The 23,669-nt window shown below is 42.1% G+C and overlaps 1 protein-coding gene across 1 annotated transcript; it reads left to right on the forward strand.

Moving 5' to 3' along the window:
- Positions 1–1,577: 1,577 nt before the first annotated feature.
- On the forward strand, positions 1,578–21,466 carry LOC128696252 (uncharacterized). The gene is made up of 4 exons (XM_053787386.2): positions 1,578–1,767; positions 6,840–8,360; positions 19,476–19,726; positions 20,253–21,466. The coding sequence occupies exons 1-4, from the start codon at positions 1,578–1,580 to the stop codon at positions 20,820–20,822; spliced, it is 2,532 nt and encodes an 843-aa protein (XP_053643361.2). The 3' UTR covers positions 20,823–21,466.
- The last annotated feature ends 2,203 nt before the right edge of the window (positions 21,467–23,669 follow it).

A 23,669-nucleotide genomic window follows, 5' to 3' on the forward strand; every position in this document is an offset into this window, starting at 1 on the left:
CTCTGTGTGGCGAAACATTTCTTCAGTAAAGATACCTAAGTGTTGCACATGTGTCTAATTTATCAACTCGTCGGTTCTGTGAACCATTCATCTACACAGATTACTCCAGACTCTGAAATAAATCAAAGTAAAGCTGCAAGTAAAACTGCTAACAAAATGATAAATTTCACAAAAACACACAAGTAAACATCGCACCTTGCATCTGCTGCTTGAGTCTGATCCACAACTGACACAGACGCTGAAGTTAAACTTGACAAGTTACATAAGCAACTGACCAAACAAACGACACAGACGCTGAAGTTAAACTTGACAAGTTACATTAGCAACTGACCAAACAAACAACACAGACGCTGAAGTTAAACTTGACAAGTTACATTAGCAACTGACCAAACAAACAACACAGACGCTGAAGTTAAACTTGACAAGTTACATTAGCAACTGACCAAACAAACAACACAGACGCTGAAGTTAAACTTGACAAGTTACATTAGCAACTGACCAAACAAACAACACAGACAGTGAAGTTAAACTTGACAAGTTACATTAGCAACTGACCAAACAAACAACACAGACGCTGAAGTTAAACTTGACAAGTTACATTAGCAACTGACCAAACAAACAACACAGACAGTGAAGTTAAACTTGACAAGTTACATTAGCAACTGACCAAACAAACAACACAGACGCTGAAGTTAAACTTGACAAGTTACATTAGCAACTGACCAAACAACTCTTAACAAAACATAAACAATGAAGAATAAAAACTTAAAACCTGGAAGTCGGAAAACTGTCATTGTTAGTCGTGATATAGAAAAAAACACGTTTCAGAAGCAGCTTTGTGCAAGAAAGGTATAAAATACCGACAATATGAAAGTTAAGACACATGTGCAACATCTGGATATCTTTACTGTAGACGTTTCGCCATCCAGTGGCTTTATCAATACAGATTCTAGGACAGAATGTTGCACATGTGTCTTAACTTTCAGAAGCAGCTTTAATTGAGACAACGTATCGCCATGACTAAACCTCTCCATAGAGCGAAACATTATCCAAGTAAAAGTTTATTTTGTAATTTTTTTTTTCACTGTTATAAGCAATAATACGTCTATTCTAGACGCACTTCCATGGTTATAACGCACGTGTGCTGCCATGGTGCTGTTGCTAGCTTATTGGAGAAGGGAAAAAAATCACCCAACACGGTTCATGATCATTTGATGGCCCGTTCAATGGCTCCTCTCAGAATTTCGTGAGAAATTCATTATGGTGATGTTTGGTTAGTTGCAACCTTGATACCTCATATTTTAGCTAATACTTTTGATTTATTTATCACATGACTCACCAACTATGGAATTTGTGCATGTTCGAGGTCTTAAGTGATCCTTTCCAGCTGGTGGCCTTTAAGTTGCTGGTTACATGAACTTCGCTGGTGACTCCTTCAGGTTTGTGACTCAGACTAAGTTAGTATTTCTACCCAGCTGGTGACCCAAGCTAAACCTCTGTGTCTGATCATCTAATGTATTATTAACTGGTATCTTCCTCTACTTCCATCTTCCGTTTCTCCCACAGACGGTAATGGGATGGGTGCGCTATACCAACTGTCCCCACACTGGCTGAACCAGAACGGCAGCTTCGTCAGCACTGAGGACCTGGTGTTGACGAATCCGCAAGTGACTGTGTGTGTGTGGGTCCATATTACATACTTCAGGAGACCCTCCATCCCTCTCAGCGTCGCCAGCAAGATCGACAGCGTCGCCGACGTCAGCGTTGGTAGGGATAATTTTCTTATTTTATTAAGATAATTTCCATTTTGCATCTTTTATCTCTTGTTCGCAATTACTGCGTGTGATTATATATATATATATATATATATATATATATATATATATATATATATATATATATATATATATATATATATATATATATATATATATTATATATATAGGGTAGGGGTCGGCCTAGGAAAGGTTGGAGGGAGGGGGTAAAGGAGGTTTTGTGTGCGAGGGGCTTGGACTTCCAGCAGGCATGCGTGAGCGTGTTTGATAGGAGTGAATGGAGACAAGTGGTTTTTAATACTTGACGTGCTGTTGGAGTGTGAGCAAAGTAACATTTATGAAGGGGTTCAGGGAAACCGGCAGGCCGGACTTGAGTCCTGGAGATGGGAAGTACAGTACCTGCACTCTGAAGGAGGGGTGTTAATGTTGCAGTTTAAAAACTGTAGTGTAAAGCACCCTTCTGGCAAGACAGTGATGGAGTGAATGATGGTGAAAGTTTTTCTTTTTCGGGCCACCCTGCCTTGGTGGGAATCGGCCAGTGTGATAATAAATAAATAAATAAATAAATAAATAAATATATATATATATATATATATATATATATATATATATATATATATATATATATATATATATATATATATATAATATAATATATATATATGCCGTCTGCCACCGAGGTAGTGTGACCCAAAAAAGAACCACTTTCACTATCACTTGCTCCATCACTGTCTTGCCAGAAGGGCCCTGATACTACAATTCAAAACTACAAATATTCCCACCCCTTCTTCACAAGTGCAGCCACTGTACTTCCCATCTCCAGGACTCAAGTCGGGCTAACCGGTTTCCCCGAATCCCTCTAACTCCCTCTAACACACACACGCTTGCTCTATGTCTCAGCCCCACTCATACAAAACCTCCTTCACCCCTTTCCCCCAACCTTTCCTAGGCCGACCCTTACCTCTTTCCCTGTACATTAACTACCCCCTTCAAAGCAGGCGAAATTGCTGACCTGGAGTGTACAAAGAACTTTCATGCCACACATAAGTAAGATAAGCCACCTAAATTACTGGGAACGGTTGAAGGTCCTTGGTTTTTATTCCCTGGAACGCAGGCGAGAGAGATACATGATAATATACACTTGGAAAATCCTAGAGGAATTAGTACCAAACTTGCACACGAAAATCACTCCCTATGAAAGCAAATGCAACAGGAGATGCAACATTCCCCCAATGAAAAGCAGGGGCGCCAAGAGTACACTCAGAGACACAATAAGTGTCAGGGGCCCAAGACTGTTCAACTGCCTCCCAGCATACATAAGGGGGATTACCAATAGACCCCTGGCTGTCTTCAAGAAGGCACTGGACAGGCACCTATAGTCAATACTTGCCCAGCCGAGCTGTGTTTCGTACGTCAGTTTGCGTGTAGCCAGCAGTAACAGCCTGGTTGATCAGACCCTGATCCACCAGGGTGGATCAGGGGTGTTGACCCCCGAAACCATCTCCAGGTATACCCTGCCTTCCTTCTACTACAGATTTATACGCGCTCCAAATCATCCTACATTGTTCCAGCCTCTCTAAATGTTCGAACCGCCTTAACAACCCCTCTTTAGCTCTCTCTATAATACTTTTAGTAACCCCGCACTTCCCAATTTCCAAGCTACGAATTCTCGGCATAATATTCACACAACACAATGCCTTCAGATATGACATCTCCGCTGCCTCCAGCCTCCTCCTTGCTGCAACGTTCACAACCCATGCTTGACACCCATATAAGAGCGTTGGTACCACTATACTCTCGTACTTTCCGCCTTTTGCTTCCATGGATAACGCTGTCTCCACAGACTCCTGAATATATACGTGAGTACATATAGGAAGCTCATTTGTCTAGCACTCAGCAGACAGAGGATCAAGCCTCCATTACGTCTTACGCTTAATGACCCAAATGGGTTTAGCGCTTAACATGAATTAAATAACTCCACAGACTCATCAGTGCACCACTCACCTTTTTTTCCCCTCGTCACTTCTATAGTTAACCTCGTCTTTCATTGATCCATCTTCTGACAAGTCCACTCCCAAATATCTGAACACATTCACTTCCTCCATATTCCTTCCCTATAACCTGATATCCAATTACCTAAATTTTTTGTAACTCTCATCACCTTGATCTTTCTAATGTTCACTTTTAATTTCCTTTTATTACACACCCTACCAAATTCATTCACCAACCTCTGCAACTTCTCTTCAGAATCTTCCAAAGGCACAGTGTCATCAGCAAAAAGTATTTGTGACAACTCCCACTTTGTGTTAGATTCTTTATCTTCCACTCCCACACCTCTTCCCAACACCTCTGCATTCGCTTCCCTGTCTAAGGCTTACTTTTACTGAGAAATAATCTCTCTTCTACATACTCTAACCTGAGCCTCACTATCCTCGTAAAAATTCTTAACTGCTTTCAGTAACCTATCGCCTATTCCATACATTTGCAACATCTGCCATACTGCTTCCCTCTCTCCCCTATCATATGCCTTTTCCAAATCCATAAATGCATATTTCATGGGTAGCACTGAAAATGGGTTGGGCCTGGGTTTTAGAAAGACTTGTTAGGTAAAAGGACACAAATGCAACTAATGTGACATTTTACTGTGGCAATGTTTCGCTCTCCAGGAGCTTGGTAAGTCTTTGGAGTGAAGGCTTTGGTATTATAAAAACGCAATTCGCCTCATTCTAGTATATTCCAGCTTTCATACTTTTGCTATAAATTTTGTTTTATGTCATTTGCCAATAAATCCTTACAATGCCATAATTTTCAAAATTCACTTTTATTAGTACGATGTTGCCTAAAATTCCGCTGGTAATAATACACCGTGGCAGGGAAGATATATCTCCATGTTATTCTCGCCTCGACGAACTACAACAACACACTCTCTGTTGCGAAAATTTGCTTGTCTCACCAAAGGGTTTTACTCTTCAGTGAGCAGAGGGATTTTGTTCGCAAACGAAAATGCTAACCTCATATTACTTAATACACCAAGCACGAACTACAGTGTTGCGTCGTGATGAGAAAAATATGTCAAGAAAACATTGCAGCGAAAGTTCAGCAAACCTAGAAGTTTCCATCCATATATTGATGAGTCTTTGAATTATGGATTCTGGAAATTGATGCTTTTTTTTTTTTTTGACCCAAGAGGAAAGCTGTCACATCTCAAGTATGGATTAATAGGTTTGTGTTGGGACGAGACGCACTGCTCAACACCTGTTTGAGTTTCTGCAGGTAAGATAAGATAAGATAAGATTTCGTTCGGATTTTTAACCCCGGAGGGTTAGCCACCCAGGATAACCCAAGAAAGTCAGTGCGTCATCGAGGACTGTCTAACTTATTTCCATTGGGGTCCTTAATCTTGTCCCCCAGGATGCGACCCACACCAGTCGACTAACACCCAGGTACCTATTTGCTGCTAGGTGAACAGGACAACAGGTGTAAGGAAACTTGTCGAAATGTTTCCACCCGCCGGGAATCGAACCCGGGCCCTCCGTGTGTGAAGCGGGAGCTTTAGCCACCAGGCCACCGGGCCACAGGTGTTTCGGCAACACTAGAGTAGCAACGACTGCATGGTATTTCAGCAACACAAGTGACATGAAGCTGTTGAAGTAGACTTATACTTCTTAAATTAATGATGAATATTGTGTTTTAAAGCAGAGAACGAAAGAGAATGAGAAAATTTGAATCAGGAATCTAAAATATATATGTAAATTGAAGACCAAAAAGGCACAATACCATTACTGGCACAATACACAGATAACCCGCACATAGGAGAGAGAAACTTATGATGACATTTCGGTTCGACTTTACAAGTCACCGTGTCACTTGTAAATGGTCCAAGTCGGACCGAAACGTCGTCAAACGGTTCTCCTATGTGCGGGTTATTTGTGTATATCTAAACTAAATGTGATCATTTTGCCAGCAGGTTTCCGATATCCACAAGATAAAGAGGATACTCGACGCAGACTCAGTTTACTTTAGGAAAGGAAACTATCTACAAGTTCCCGTTTTTTGTTGCTCTACTATACATAGTAATTAGGTACAAAGGGAATTTTCCGCATTTAAAGCACAGAGTTCTAAAATGAAGAATTTCTCTTCATACATCAAACGTTTCCGCTGTTCAATTTCCTCTTCCTTTTCCATTAGAGATTGCAATTGACGCGGCTTTCAAATCTTTAGCTCTCAGTGCCGCGACATCAGTTCCTGCAGCACTCTCTCAAAACAACAGAGTCGCCACTACCTCTCGCATCTTCACCAAGAACCTCATAAAACTAAAATCTCGCACACTTAAACAGTCCATACAGGTGTTTACACTTTTCACTGCAGGAGATGCGATAGTCTACCCTGGGAAAAACATTCCGCACCACCCATACATTCCTCAACGAATGCTAAAAGCAAGAGAAACTGCACTGAAACTCGCCATGCTGCTTCATAAAGGAGTGTACTGCGTAGCGTGATCTACGCTTCTGCCATCTTTCACTCAGGAAGTGCGTAAAAATTCGAGTCCAGGAACTTTTTGATAGTACCTCGTACGGGTCCATCATTTTCTTCACATTGCCTGAAATTGTGCAGGAAACGTCATAGTAACTGACTCACGAAATCGTAATGACACGATTGCAAACAAACCATACCATAATAGTTGCAATGACTGAGACATTTTATTTTAAGAGCCAGAACGTGCCTAATGAGTCATATTCAAGTACTGTACTAACTGCCCAAGTAACACGTGTTCCCACCAATATTAGATCAAACAAAATTGATCTGACTTGAATGAATGGGAAGTTAGAGTATCTATTGGGGTAGAAATGAAAAATTTAAATGCACTTCAGTAGAAAAAAGGATCACCTTGTGGACCTATATGTTCATATTAAAAGAGGTCAAAAGCGACACCCAGAGAGATCAATTAATATAATTTTTTTATTTATGTATATTGATGAAAAGGTAAGAATATGTATGATGTGTATATGTATGGGGCAGTAGGCCTGCTGCAGTGTTCCTCGATTTTTATGTTGTGTGTTGCAGGTGTGGTGCCTCGCGGAGTGTTACTACGGCAGGGTCAGCAAGTGTGGGTGGCCGAGGCTGTGTTTGTGCCACTCTTGTGGTACCATTTTTGTCTCTCTCTCACGTCCACCTCCGTCTCCCTCTTCCTCGACGCTCGTCGTCTCCTCCAGGTCACTCCCATCATCGATTACTTTAAGGGACAACTTCGGATCTTATTGGGAGGAAGTGTCATATGGCCTGATGTATCTCCTTCTACCCTCAGTTTTAGTACACCTTCAGACACGCAATGGGAAACCCTAAGTGCCACCAAGAGCATCACCTCCATCGTCGGAGCTTTTGCTGGCGACTTGCTGGCTCCCCAAGTGTGGAACGCTGCACTCACTGAGGCAAACGTAACTCAGTTAGTTGCCTGCAAAGAATCCTCTGCCACACAACAACAACAACTAAACTGGAAATTATACGGGAATAATATTAGTGAAACTTCGATGAATAAAACAGAGCCATGTAATAGGAGATATTTTGACTATCTATTGTTTCCGGAGCCCATGAAATATAATGATAATCTTGAGTTGTGTGTTAAGCTAAATATGGAAATGATCAAGCCTCGTTCAGGTGACGAATATGAGCATTTATTCCAAGACATTTCAATTCAAAAAGCATGTACTGAAGGGCGGCGTGTGTTGTGGTTGGGTAAGGAAAGAGATGGTTGCAAAGCTCTCATTGCTTCGGGTAAGGAGTCAGCTCCTTGCAACTCAAACCTCTGTGGAGGCTGCCAAATTACTCCTCGGCGGCGTCGCCTGTTTATTTTACGAGGTTTATGTTCTCTTCCCGCTATAGATTTGGCGTTTGTTGCCACCTCCAGCACAAGTGCTCGGCCGTCCTTTCAGGGCGTGGAGCGTTATGGTATAACGACAGTTGAAGACACGTGGGAAGTACATGACGGAGCTACGGGTGAAGTGCTGGCAACCACAAATGGTACTGACCCGCTTGGTATTCGCAGCTGGCAGGTGAAGTCTAATATGTGCAGTGCCACTACTTCGGAATTAGTGGGAGCGTCCCTAAGTGCATGTGGAGAGTCTGAAACTCTCTGTAGGTCTGGTGCTTGCATCCCCCAGAGGATGCGCTGTGACGGGTACCCCGATTGTCCAGATGGTTACGACGAAGAGGATTGCCAGCCAGTCAGAAGGCCAGTAGGTTACCTAATAAACTCTCCGCCACCCCACCCTCCCGCTGCCATAAGTCTCACCATTGATATCACGAGAGTGGTGTCGACCGAGCCACTGACGATAGTGCTGCTCATTTCACTCACCTGGCAAGATCCTCGTCTCACTTTTGCTAATCTAAGGAAAGACGTGGACATCCCTGTACCCATTAATTCTATTATGTGGCGCCCCCGTCTCCTGGTACTCACTCAGGAAACCGCAGCTACTGAAGACTTGTTGAGAAAATCTCAAGCTACAGCTGGGGACCAAGGTATCGCCACCCTCACAGCCAGAACCTCAGTGAAACCCATCCCAGACACCAGAGATACCCCTTCAATAGGTAAGTTATTTTCTTATATTTATATATAATTTATGTTTAATCGTACGGTAAACTTGTAGATTTATTATGTAGTATAAATTTAACGTAATCTAAAAGTTATATTCTTTAATTTGCTGAATTATTTCATTCCGACTATCAATGCTTTTTATCTATACATATTAAAAGAAAAGATATATAAGAATAGTTTGTGAGGAAACTGTCAGTACTCTGGCCTATTCGTTTCAGGCCAGTGTCTCTGCCCTCTTTAATAAAGAATTCCCGACATCACACGAGCCTTGTAGATACAGTATAGTTCAGCTAATCTTACATTCCCTACTCAAGCATTTGCTGCACAGGTTATTTGGTTGATGCGCTCGTCATTAGAGTAACTCCTAGGTCCTCTTGACTGAAGTTGGCGCTCTCTTCCTCTCTAACCCTGAGTCTGTACTCAGTTTCCAGTAGTCTTTCCACTTCCAATACTGTTATAACCTCTGCGCTTAACGGAGGTGAACTTCAAGAGCCACTAGTTTGATTCTGTAGTTGGTCCAGGTCAGTTAATATAGCCTTTCTCTTCTTTACCCGATTATATTCTCGTCATAATCTATAAACAAGGATATACCGGACACTCCCGCTATATCCTTCCGTCAAAGTATCGTTCCTCGTGGAACCTCACGTACAACAATTGTCTGTTCTCATATGTGGAATAACTATTAAAGGTTTTGCGCTTCCTTTCCTCTTGAAATATGCCACACAGCCAGACTCCAAATAAATATATATCATCTTTGTTTCTCTTACTTCACTACTGCTATACTGTTATAAAACTGGTTTGTGAAACTGAATAAAGCATCGTTGATATTTATGAAAATGCTTTTTTTTTCGGGCTGTTCCACCGCTGTTTCTGATTGTCGTCTTCATTACTATACATAATATGCATGCGAGTGATAATAATCTGTAGGCTTAAGCTACCTGTCTATTCCTTTCAATATATGGAGACTAAACAAGCGGACTTCCAGAGCTATGATAAATACCAGAGTTCACACAGTGCTCCCCTCCTTTCAGAGCCCACTATGTGTGTGTGTGTGTGTGTGTGTGTGTGTGTGTGTGTGTGTGTGTGTGTGTGTGTGTGTTCCTATATACATGCTGATTAAGGTTTTTCATGAAACTATTACCTGGAGGGGTTTTTGGAGGTCAACTCCCCCGTGGCCTGGCCCGTGACCAGGCCTCGTGTATGTACAAAACCATAATAATAATATTTCTACACTTACATAATACAACTTAAACAGACTTAGCAGACATCAGTGACATACTGCATAGAAAATCCCTGCTATACAGAGCATTTCGGGCAACTTAGGTCAATTTTGTCCCCAGCATGCGACTCTCGCCAGTCGGCTAACACCCTTGTACTTTACTGCTAGGTCAACAAGGGCAGCAGGTATCTTTAGAAAACATGCCCCAATTTTTCCACCCGTACCGAGGATCGAACCACGAACCTCAGTGTGTGAGCCGAGTGCGCTATCAACCGAGCTACGGAACACCTCAGATTCATATTAGTTCGACGCAATTTCTTGTCTTGGTCGAGTAGCCACCGATGTTTGCTGGTCCATTAAACTCCATTTCTTTAATGAAAAAAAATTTCCGTGTCTATGACGCTGTGTTGCTGAAATTTTGTCATGAGCGAATGTAACAATTCAGCGTCATAACCTTCCCAGCACCTCACTATATGGTAAAGACCCGGTCCGGGACAGTACCCGCATTCTGGTTAGAGAAACTTTATTACCCTCTATTTCTTTGGTGCAGCGGACCGAGATGACGGACTGGAACCCCAGATCTCACGTTCGAATCCCGGTCACACTAATGAATTGTTACATTCTTTTATTACAATTTTTCAGCACAATGACAAGTTACTTAGTATATATAACAGCTGGAATTAATATGTCTATTGGATGTAACAGTGTTCCTTCATAAATAAACTTATAATCACGTCCCATTTAGTGACCATCATTAATTAATATTCCCAGGATTCTGTTCTGAGAAACAGTATGATCCTCAGATTCCGGGAAGAGAATAGGTCCATCTCCTTGGATCAAGCGCCCCCTCACCGGCATCAAGGTGAGGTGCGAGGTACGTTAAGGTAGACAATACGTATTCCATCATAACATCTGCACGTGACGTATGTAATGGGAACTAATTTATGCATGGAGGCCAGAAGGTGGCCATCAGACGTAGGGAACTCATCAACAGGTCGGTGACAATAGTCTACAAAAAAAATGTATGCCACCTGTATTAAACCATATATCTCAGTATTATGCAGATGAGAAAAGCCCTTTTAAGTTAATACATATTGCAATCTGTTTATACTGTAGGGTAAAAAAAAAAAAATTATTTATAGGATTAACACAATGTAGTACTATTGTTGGATGTAACATAATTTCCAGACACTAAAGTAACGAGAACTGTAAGAGTCAGTCTTCATCTTGATATGGGACAAATGAGTAATAACTTTATTAATAATCAATGAGCAAACAAGGACTGTAATTACTGAGGAATGCAATTGTCGAGGCGGATGTTACTGTCACTATAATAAAGCGGCAATAACATACTTTTATAACCTATACCAAAACATCTCTATACAATGCGCTATTTCATATAATAAAAATGAAGGCGGTGTAATTACTGAATTAGGTGATAATAAACTATAACGAAGGTTAAGGAACTATCGACTCCTCCCTGACATCTACGATTCTTAAATTCTTGTGTGTGTGGTGGTGTATGGTGGAGTGTGTGTGGTGGAGTGTGTGTGGTGGCGTGTGTGTGGTGGCGTGTGTGTGGTGGTCTGTGTGTGGAGTGTGTGTGGTAGTGTGTGGTGGAGTGTGTGTGGTGGTCTGTGTGTGGAGTGTGTGTGGTAGTGTGTGGTGGAGTGTGTGGTAGTGTGTGGTGGTGGTGGAGTGTGTGGTAGTGTGTGGTGGTGGTGGAGTGTGTGGTAGTGTGTGGTGGTGTGTGTGTGGTGGAGTGTGTGTGGTGGAGTGTCTGTGGTGGAGTGTCTGAGGTGGAGTGTGTATGGAGTGTTTGTGTGGTGGAGTGTGTGTGGTGGTTTTTATGTGGAGTGTGCGTGGAGTGTGTGTGGAGGAGTGTGTGTGGTGGAGTGTGTGTGGTGGAGTGTGTGTGGTGGAGTGTGTGTGGTGGAGTGTGTGTGGTGGAGTGTGTGTGTGTGTGTGTGGAGTGTGTGTGTGTGGTGGAGTGTGTGAGGTGGAGTGTGTGTGAGGTGGAGTATGTGTGTGGTGGAGTGTGTGTGTGTGTGGGGTGGAGTGTGTGGTGGAGTGTGTGGTAAAGTGTGTGTGGGGTGAAGTGTGTGTGGGGTGAAGTGTGTGTGGGGTGAAGTGTGTGTGTGGTGGAGTGCGTGTGGTGGAGTGTGTGGTGGAGTGTGTGTGGCGGAGTGTGTGTGGCGGAGTGTGTGTGGCGGAGTGTGTATGTGTGGTGGAGTGTGTGTGTGGTGGAGTGTGTGTGTGGTGGAGTGTGTGTGTGGTGGAGTGTGTGTGTGTGTGTGTGTGTGTGCTGAAGTGTACTCACCTAATTGTGGTTGCAGGGGTCAAGACTCAGCTCCTGGCCCCGCCTCTTCACTGATCGCTACTAGGTCCTCTCTCTCTCTCTGCTTCCTGAGCTTTGTCATACTTCGTCTTAAAGCTATGTATGGTTCCTGCCTCCACTACATCACTTGCTAGGCTATTCCGCTTCCTGACGACTCTGTGACTAAAGAAGTGCTGTGTGTGTGGTGGAGTGTGTGTGATGGAGTGTGTGGGGTGGAGTTTGTGTGAAGTGTGTGTGGTGAAGTGTGTGTGGTGGAGTGTATGTGTGGGGGGGGGGAGTGTGTCAATATAGGGGAATCCGAGCGCCCCAGTCAACCCGTCCGTGGTGACAGTAGGTAATAATGAGTACACCATCTCCGTTCACAATTCCTTTGACGCCCTAAGGAGTCTCGAGAATGACAATCCCGCTGATGATGTTGCTTCACGCGTCTCTGACGTAGATGATTTTGGGGATGAAGTGGAACATGTCTTTTCCGATGACAACCCACCTTTTTGTTTGCACATAACTCCCAATGAAACGATAGGCCCTATAGTGCAAGCATCCATTCATAATGCGCCCGTTCATGTGTTCATGGACTCGGGTGCGCAAGTCAACATTATCAGGTCTAGTTTGTTTAAAGATAAGCAGTTACGACGTGTCCTCCTCGTTGAACCAACTACTGTAACCTCCCTTAGTGGAGTAGCTGGTTCCCTTCTGCGTGTCCAAGGTCAGACTTCCCTCACCTTTTCTATCCAAAGTAGAGACTTTACTGCTTCTTTCCTTGTTGTCGACCAGATTACTTTCCCTAGTGACCTTCTACTGGGATTTGCTTCCATGAAACTTACGTATTGTGCTTGACCCTTACCGATGGCATGCCCAAATTGATGACTTGATCATTCCATTTTGGGGTTACCAGCTTGGATCCATGATCTGCCATACTGCCGCAGAGTACGACGTTCGGATTTAGTCCTTACAAGCCAATGCATTTTCCAGTAGCGTACCCAAGCGGTCAGGCACCAGTAACTCAGTCACTCCCATCTGTGCTCCACCTACACCTTCAGACATGCAGGATAGTGTTTCATTGCCTCAAGTGTCAGAGGACACTCAGACTGCCTTGAGTGCACAGCCTATCCATGCAATGTCTGCTAGTCCAAGTAGTAGTTTCTCCACATGGGACGCCTTGTCAGAAAACGATTACTTGAAACTAGTAATGCCGTCTCTTGTTGATGTCACATGCCGTCTGCAGAAAGACGTCTCTGTTGCGGCTAGTGCTCTCACTAGTGTCTGTTGTTGTTCCTAGTGTTCCAGATGGTGATAACGTCCTAGTTGACAGTGATTCCTGCAAGGTCAAGGGTTTATTTATTGAACCATCCTTACAAGTTGTAAGAGACAGTAAGATCCATTTATTCCTTGCTAACACTTCTGGTCACAGTGTTTGTCTCAGAGCAAATACCAATCTCATTGACCTGGTTCACTATCCTTACCCTGTTCAAGTACTTGCCACCTGACCAGTGGGTCAGTGTTATTTCAACAGGGGAGACCTCGTCCACTTCACTGGATCAATCCATCCCACCAGTTGAGGAGCAAGACTTAGCTCCCACTGACTTCCCAGACGAGGTCAAGCGTTTGACTCTGTTGAACAAACGTGGTAAAGCTATTGCCTTACCAGGTGAGAAGATGGGTATAGCGAACTTATTGTCCCATCGTATTCCACTTGAACCTGGTACTAGACCTATCTATATACCTGCATACAGAATACCTCATTCCCAGGTTGCTGTCACAGAAGAATTGATCAATCAGATGCTCGATGATGGAGTTTTTGCACCTAGCAATTCACCCTGGAATGCGCCCTTGATCCTAGTACCTAAGAAGGACGGTACTTGGCACCCAGTGATTGACTTTAGGAAGCTAAATGTGAAAACTATTCCAGATCGCTTCCCACTTCCTGTACTTGGTGATCTTTTACGTAACATTGGAGAAAACAAAGTCTTTTCGACCCTGGACTTGTTACAAGGGTTTTGGCAAGTCCCTCTTCATGAGGACAGCCAAGAGTTAACCGCGTTCTCCACTCCCACAGGTCATTATCATTTCCTCCATATGGCCTTTGGGTTACGATCTTCCCCAATCACGTTCTCAAGGCTCATGACCAATATCTTTAGAGTCTCATAGGTACAGCACTTATGGTGTACTTAGATGTAGTCGTCATGTCTGAAGACGTGGATACACATTTGAAAAGACTTGATGTAGTACTTGGTAAGCTTGAAGAAGCCAATTTAAAGATCAAACTGTCCAAATGTCAATTTTTCAGATCAGAAATTAAGTTTCTTGGTCACGTAGTCACTCCTAGAGGGGTTACGACTGATCAAAGTAAAGTAACGACAGTACAAAATTTCCCATCTCCCAAAACTGCTGATGCCGTAAGATCCTTTGTGGGTCTAGCAGGTTTTTATAGATCTTTCATAGCTAATTTTTCTTCCATAGCTGCTCCTCTGAATTGCTTAAGAAAGATGCTCCTTTCGTTTGGACCTTCTGTCAAGTAAGAGCATTCCAGACACTAAAAGAAAAGCTAACGTCTGCTCCAATTTTGAAGTTTCCAGATTTTTCTAAGCCCTTCTATCTGACAACTGATGCTAGCTCAATTGGCATAGGTGCCGTACTAGCTCAGAAGACTGATGGCAAGTACAATGCAGTTGCATTTGCTAGTCGAGTCCTTACGAAGGCTGAACGTAATTATACAGTAACTGAGCAAGAAGCTTTAGCAATAGTATGGTCTTTAAAGCACTTCCGAGACATTATCAGTACCCTGTTCATGTCTTGACAGACCATGCTCCACTGATACCTTTATTCCAGAATAAACAACCTACTGGAAGGTTAGCCAGATGGACCTTGACTATCCAAGAGTTCAATCCTACCTTTGAACACTTACCTGGCAAATCAAATGTAGTCACAGATGCTTTATCGCGACATGTTAGTATAGTAACTGCAGACCCTCCATTTACTGCCGAGGATGTAAAGAATGCTCAAAGAACAGATCCCATGTGGTCTGGTGTGATTCGATTCCTGCTCCAGGAAGATCTTATTCTGACTGTGAAGCCACCAGCACCCATTAGTGACTTTGTCATGAGTCGAGAATTACTGTATCGCACAGCCGAGTTGGGTACCCCAAGCAGAAGGGTATACCAATTAGTAATTCCACAGTCACTAGTGAATGTAGCTCTACAGCTAGTTCACGAAGCACCAGGTGTTGCACACCCTGGTATGGATCGTTCTGTGAAACAAGCCAGAATGAAATACTTTTGGCCACGTATGGCAACCAACATTTCCGAGTATGTTAAGAAATGTAGTGTCTGTATGCAGCATAAAGGAAATGTCAATGGTCCTAATCCAATCCAGGTGTATCCAACTACTAGTGAACCGTGGGAAAGAGTTGCGCTTCATTTGTTAACCAATTTTAAATGTCCCCTCCAAGGTAACAAACATGTGTGTGTTATGGTAGACCATTTCACCAGATATTGTGAGTTAGTTTCTATTGCAGATAAAGAACACATTATCTGCAGGCATACCACCCCTAAGTCCCTAGTAACAGATAATGGAGGTGAATTCTGTAACAAGATACTTGAAAATTTGTGTACCTTGTACAAGATCTCTAAGTCAATCATTGTTCCCCATCATACTGCGAGTAATGGTTTGGCAGAACGAACAACTAAGAAAGTACTTGATGTTTTGAGAGCCACTATCAACCCCAATAGTGAAACTTGGGATGAAGTTATACTGGATGTTCAATGTGCTATAAATTCTGCTTACAATGCTTCTATAGGTGACACTCCACATTATGCATTGTACGGTGTAGACAAGCGTTTGCCTTATGAGTTATATTCCACTCCGAAACCCAATTATAACCCTGATAATTTCATAGCAACTCGTACCAGCATAGCTCAAAGTGTTTTTAGAAGAATCTGTGAAACACTTCATAAATCAACAGCAGAATTACTAGAGTAACTAATAACCGTGCTAAGCCGACCAAAGTTAAAGTGGGTTCGAGGGTTATGCTGACTAATTTCAACAAAACATCCACAACGCCTAAGCTCGATCAAAAGTTTGTTGGCCCTTATCGAGTAGTTGAACATATCAATGACAATAAGTACAAGGTTAGAGAAATTAGTACTGGTCAGTATAAGGAATTGCATTTAGATCATATGAAATTAGTATGCGATGTCGAGGATGATATTTCTACCCAGACTAATGTGTCAGTCGCTGACAATCCTCCTGACTCTGTACCCTCTACCTCTAATACTCAGTCAGATAATCAACCCGAATGTCATTATTCTTTGCGTACACGACAAGTAATGAGAAACCCAAAAGTATCTTTTGTAGATACTTGTTCAGATCGCCCTCAGTCAAGGCATGTGTTAGCCATTGCAGAAGAATTCGATCCACTCAAAGATGATAACCATTCTGCATATGTAAATCTTACCCTCGCAGAGTTGCGTTTAAATGTACAGTCTGTATAATTAGATGTTCAAGACGAATGAAGTTGTCAACTGTGTGTTTTGTTATTAGCTGATCAGTTTTTCATAATTTTTATTTTTTTTGTGTTCATGCTCCCTCCGAATTCTGAAATTAGCAGTAATGATCTGTGCGTGCCAAATCTGCCTTTGCTGTTAATTTACTTTCATCTTTGTAAATATATATTTATTCTCCCTCAGAATCCATAGAGTGCATGAATACAAATCGATCGATCAATTCCATCCTTTATTATACCATGATTTGTTCTTATAATTTGCAATGCATTACGTTAACATCCATTATGATACCATATATTAGTTCTAAGTTACATATGTCCTTGCCATTGTATAGAATCAGCCCAGACCCACCTGCCTGTTCAGCCTATAGCATAGTATTGTATGTCGAGACGACATATGTAACATGACCGAGCTGTCAGCATAGTTGCTGATCCCCTGTATACGTATATGTTATCTGAGTATCATAGTACCATCCATACGTATACACGACCCCTTGCTAGGCTCAGTGACTAGCTTGTATGACGTCACGTGATGCCGATCCCGGTCCTAACAGAATAACATATATAATGCATGTATGTGTGTATATAAGAGATGTGCAAAAGTATCAATATCGGCTGGTATTACCCATTTCTAAGGTATCGGTGAAAAACGGCCAATACCAGCCGATACTTTTTAAAATATTAATATTACGTTGGCTTCAAAATATCAAAATTAACACTGTCACGATTATGAGTTACTCATACACTCGCTCGCGCACGCACACGCACACGCACACACGCGCGCACACACGCGCACACACACGCGCGCACACACACACACACACACACACACACACACACACACACACACACACACACAAGAAGCTATACCACTATGACCCCGCCTCCTCCTCCTCCTCCTCACCTGACTACAGTATATAAGCCACTTTTACGGCCCTATGCTGTACTTTCTACAAGATTGATGGACTGAACACATCGATTCCAGGCTGAGGGACTGATTACCTCAAACTCCTCCTCTCCTTACACCCTTCTGATTTGTATTGAACTGAAGCCACTGTGTGGCGAAACGTTTCTTCAATAAAGATTCCCATATGTTGCATAAGTGTCTCAATCTTCAGAATTTTACCTGTTTGACCTATATATGAGAGAGGACACTGAGTACATGGAACCTTGTAAGCCCCACCAACTTTGTTGGAGGCTGTGTTTTTAATCAGCCTTTGTTTCACTGTCCCCGTGTTTTTGAAAGCCAGGTTTATACGTATTGACTTTTTTTAATGCCTGACGTAGGCAAACCAGATTCGCATTGTAGGGTAAAACTAGTACATTTTTCCTGGCCATCACTTCTTTAGGTTCAGTCCTGTAGAAAGTCTTTTTTGCTGACATTAGTGCCTTCTCAACAAAATCCCTGGGATATCTTAGTTTTGTGTCTATGTTGAATATCTTGCTGATTTCGTCCCCTAAGTACTCCAGGCTGCAGATGCGCAAGGCTCTCAAGAACATTGTATTGTTTGTTTCATTTTCTGCAGTGCACTTAATGGAAGGTACTAGCCCACTGAGTCTGGGTAGAAACTCATCAATGTTGTGATCTCTCGGCCATAGGCAAAGAACATCATCTACGTATATGAACTAGCTTTATCTGGGAGAATGTCTTTAAGAAGTCTAGTCTCATAGAATTCCATATATAAGTTCCTGGGGAATGGGCTAAGGGGATTTCCCATTGCCATGCCCTGTTTTTGAGTATAGTATTTCCCTTCAAACAGGAATTTACAATCAGTAACACAAAGTTTTATCAATTCGATTATTTTCGTGGGGTAGGGTATGGGGAATTTTTCTAGTACCTCTTTAAGGTATGAAAGCTAGTTAGGGACAGGGACTGTGGTGAACAGAGCTGTGACGTCAAAGCTCACAATGCTACACAAAATCACAGGATTGCTCATTATGTCAGGTGATCTCATGATGGATTTATGACGCTCGACCTTGTGTCTACGCACCAAAACACCATGATACGCTAGTTGATGTATGCTTATGTAACACGTTTAGCTGTGATTACACCATACATTGACGAAATTTTCTTATAACATATGTAGTGGGTTAAAGGATATTAGAAGTAGAGATCTGGATCATAGAAATATTATTGGAATGGTATAGAAGAATCCCAAGGCATAATAATCGATATTGAAAAGAATAGTAGACAAAGTAAAGGATACGTTTCAGTACCCCTGAGAACATTCGGGAAAAGGACATTTAGACAAAGAGCACAGTCATTTCCTTCCTTTTGTTAATTAAATAGGTTACACAGAATAATAGCAATCCATATGTATAATATCTCCTGAGAAACGTATTTTCTCAAGTCACAGGACCTGTTCTCAACGGTTAGAAAAAAGCTAGGGCGAACTATTATACCTTCTAATTTCATATTTCTTGACCTCTCAAAACCGTCTTACCCCACATGGGGGAGATGACGGATGGTGGCAGTGGTGGGTGTGACACCAACCGCTGGCCACATTCTAAGAGAGCCTGGAGGAGGCAACAGGCCCACTCTGCGCTGTTCTGAGAAAAAACTTCCCCTCACTCCTTCAGTTGCAACCTTGCATAGCTCTTGATGACGCACTGGGAAGAGCGAAAGTACTTAAGCTAAAGATTTCCACCCCCCTGTGGCTTGTCTTGATATATATATGTCTTCAAGCAGGCACTGGACAGGCACCTAAAGTCGGTATCTGACCAGCCGGGCTGTGGTTCCTACGTTGGATTTCGTGCAGCCAGCAGTAACAGCCTGGTTGATCAGGCCCCGAACCACAATGAGGCCTGGTCACAGACCGGGCCGCGGGGGCGTTGACCCCCGGAACTCTCTCCAGGTAAACTCCAGGTATATATATAAATAATATATATATATATATATATATATATAATATATATATATATATATATATATATATATATATATATATATATATATATGTCGCAGCTCATAGGCTCAAACCAAAAGCATTATGTTGTACAAAGAACCCAGATATATCACATCGTAGTATGTAATACTGTGATCTCTGCAGACATGCTTTTCCCTGGTGCTAACACCACCATCACACTGGCCGAGTACCTTCATCAAACCATCGACTGCTACTTCGACCTCAGTTTCTACCCGTTTGACGTGCATGTGTGTGAGTTGCCGCTGGTGCTGGTGCCTCACGGGGTCAACCACGCCCGCCTCCTCACTGGTATCAACAGCGTCAAATACACCTCGTTTTCAAGGCTCTCAAATTTCGAGGTAGTGGAGGCCAAGATGAAGTCTCAAAATGCTCAGGTTAGTGACTAAGGAACTAAGCTAAAATTACATAATTACCATTAAAAAAGAAGGGGAAGAGAAAGGGTGGGAATTAAACATTTTTCTTAAGATTGGAATAATAATATAATCAATACAAGAGCTTAATCATTATGGGTTATACAACGCTTCTGATAGGGATGTGCGAAGATACAGATCTGGGGAATGGAACAACAGAGAACAAGCAGAACTAGAGCAAACTCTCCACACATATTCCTGACTACTCAGAATGTCTGATCGTCTCAGTTTATGGTCAAAGTCTATAGCGTTAACGCGTAACTTTGTCTGCATCTTTTATTAATAATTATTAAAATGTTAAATTCCCATTAATAAGTTGTATATTAGTAAAAGCAGAGAAAGTTTATTCCAGTTGCCTATTATTAATTTTGATGAGTGTTTGATTTTCTCAATGTCCTATACACAAAGTGGAGAACTCTGACATGGTAATATACAATATCCAACACCACTTCTAATAACATTAACATGACCTTTTCTTTTTGCTGTGCAGCTGGGTGGTCGGGTATACAGCGGCGTGGTGCTGCAGGTGCAGCTGGCGCGGCAAGCAGGGTACATGGTCCTGGCTATCTTCCTGCCTTCTTCAGTCCTTCTGGGGGTGAGCACTGGTTCCCTCTGGATGTCCAACAAAACACCTTCCCGCCTCATCATCAGCTGTTTCGTGGTGGTGGCATTCCTTATGATGTGGCTCATCACAGCTATCACCAGCCCTTCCTCAGGGAAAGTCAAGGCTGTGGATGCTTGGCTGTGCTTTTGTATCATGCATTCCCTCCTACATGCCACTCTTCACGTGCTACTGGAAGTGTTCTCTGAGGAAGGGGGTGTCCAACAACTGTTCTCGCGGGTGGTGTCACGTCCCAGTTCTAGACTGAGGGAAGTGAAGCCCATTGACTCGGGAAGCCTCTACAGCAACATTATAAATGGCATGCCAGAGGGAGAGACTTGGACAGTAGGTTACTGGATCACATTAATCGGTCGTGTTGTCTCCCCCATCCTCATCTTAGTGTTCAACCTCGTCTACTGGCCATTCGTATTCTATTTTAACGTTAACGACCTACCGTAAACCATATTCAAGTTTTACTCCAAAATTAACTTTACCTTCGCACTACAAGTACCTTAGAACAATTTAATACAAACTTACGAGGGCAAGATGTAAAATACCACAGTAATACAACGTGATTCACGTCACACTGCTCCTACTGTACCATAAGTTGGATTCCAATTATTACTTTATAACACTTAACAAGAAATGTGACCAAGGCATTCAATTTTGTATCAATATTCACCGTGTACTGTCAGTAAGTGTTGTGTTGTTGAACTCGTCTCTCTCATGTATAAAACAGAGTTGAAGTATGGTGTAGCCGATATTTATTTTAAGAAATATAGTAAAAGATCTTTATTACTGCCATAATGAAGCACCAATAAAGATTTAATTTTTGCAATATGTATCAGAGTACAATAATAGGTAATTCATATAATAAATATTTGTATAGTTAATGTATTTTGTACAGAAGTATATTATTTTTATGTTAGATTAATAATTAGAAAACAATATCTGCCACATGGTGAGACGTCACAGGGGACCAACATCCCGAACACTATACTATCTTGTTTCGCCTACTTCATAATTGTTGGAATATTATTCTAAGGGACTGACTGACTGACTGACACACTCTCTCTCTCTCTCTCTCTCTCTCTCTCTCTCTCTCTCTCTCTCTCTCTCTCTCTCTCTCTCTCTCTCTCTCCACTGAGCTCTGGTGCCCACCACAAGTTTACAGGAGACTCAACTTTTTTAACTTTAATGAATAATGTAAATATATCTTAATAGTATTTTAACACGATATCGACATGACTGTGCACATCATTAACGTGAACGTAGTCATGCAAAAAAAACGCAAATTCTCTTAAAATGTAATTTTTTTATTAGTGTAAATATGGGAAGGGAATCTCGTCATTAAGAACATAAGAAAGAAGGAACACTGCAACAGGCCTGCTGACCCATGCGGAGCAGGTCCATGTCTCCCCCCCGGATTAGACCAATGACCCCACCCCCCCGGATTAGCCCAATGACCCACCCAGTCTGATCACCTCCACTCAAGGATGGAGCACTGCACCAGACCCAGCAGCACAAGCTAGTCAGGTCCAACTCACACCCATCCACACCCACTCATGTATTTATCTAACCTATTTTTAAAACTACACAACGCTTTAGTCTGAATAACTGTACTCGGGAGCTTGTTCCACTCATCCACAACTCTATTACCAAACCAGTGCTTTCCTATATCCTTCCTGAATCTGAATTTTTCCAACTTGAAACCATTGCTGCAAGTCCTGTCTTGGCTGGAAATTTTCAGCACGCTATTTACATCCCCTTTATTTATTCCTGTTTTTCATTTATACACCTCGATCGTATCCCCCCAATTCTACGTCTTTCGAGAGAGTGCAGATTCAGGGCCTTCAGTCTATCCTCATATGGAAGATTTCTGATACATGGGATCATCTTTGTCATCCTCCTCTGTACGTTTTCCAGAGCATTTATATCCATTCTGTAATACGGTGACCAGAACTGAGCAGCATAGTCTAATTGAGGCCTAACCGAGGATATATAGAGTTGAAGAACAACCTGAGGACTTCTATTATTTATACTTCTAGATATGAAGCCAAGGATTCTGTTAGCTTTATTGTGAACACTAATGCACTGTTGTCTTGGTTTTAGATTACTGCTAACTAGAACTAAATCCTTTTTGCAATCAGTAGTATTAAGATATACATTATTTAGTTTATATGTGGCATGATTATTTTCCAGTCCAACATTTAGAACTTTGCATTTGTCAATATTAAACTGCATCTGCCACTTCTCCGACCATTGCATCAGTCTATTCAAATCATCCTGGAGTGCTCTAGTGTCCTCAATAGAATGAATTGGACGGCCTATTTTGGTGTCATCAGCAAATTTGCTTATGTTGCTATTTATTCCCTCATCTATGTCGTTTATGTAAATTGTGAACAACGGCCCCAACAGTAGCCCCTGAGGAATCCCGCTCATGACGTGCCCCCATTCTGATTTCTCCCCATTTATGCAAACTCTCTGCTGTCTATTCGTCAGCCATGCCTCTACACAGGAAAAAATTTCTCCTCCTATTCCGTGTGCCTTAAGTTTCCTCAATAGCCTCTGGTGTGGAACTCTATCGAAAGTCTTACTGAAGTCCATATACACAATATCGTATTCATTACCATGATCTACCTCCTCAAACACCTTAGTGAAAAAAGTTAGTAAATTCGTAAGACAGGAACGCCCCTTTGTAAAATCGTGTTGAGATTCATTAATCAATCTGTGCCTGTCAAGATGGCTACGAATTGCTTCGGCAATTATTGATTCCATAAATTTTCCCACTATGGAGGTAAGGTTTATTGGTCTATAGTTCGAAGCCCAGGACCTGTCACCTGCCTTGTAAATAGGTATTACATTTGCCATTTTCCACTTATCAGGCACTATGCCAGTTTGTAGTGATATGTTAAAAAGATTAGCCAAAGGCATGCTAAGTTCCTCTTTACATTCCTTTAACACCCTTGCAAACAGTTCATCAAGGGCCTGGGGATTTGTTAGGTTTTAGTTTCTCTATTTGTCTGAGGACCATGTCACTAGTTACCACAATCGTACATAGTTTATCATCCTGTTCTACATAATCTATTATTTCAGGAATATCGCTAGTATTTTCCTGGGTGAAAACTGAGAGGAAGTAGGTACTGAGAATTTCACACATATCCTTATCACTGTCAGTGATCTGACCAGTTACTCTTAAGTGGGCCAATCTTGTCCCTAATCTTACTTCTGTATACCTGAAAGAACCCTTTTGGGTTAGTATTTAAATCCCTTGCGACCTTAGCCTCATAATCCCTTTTTGCTTTT

Source organism: Cherax quadricarinatus, chromosome 39, assembly GCF_038502225.1.
Source record: "Cherax quadricarinatus isolate ZL_2023a chromosome 39, ASM3850222v1, whole genome shotgun sequence".
Taxonomy (NCBI): Eukaryota; Metazoa; Arthropoda; class Malacostraca; order Decapoda; family Parastacidae; genus Cherax; species Cherax quadricarinatus.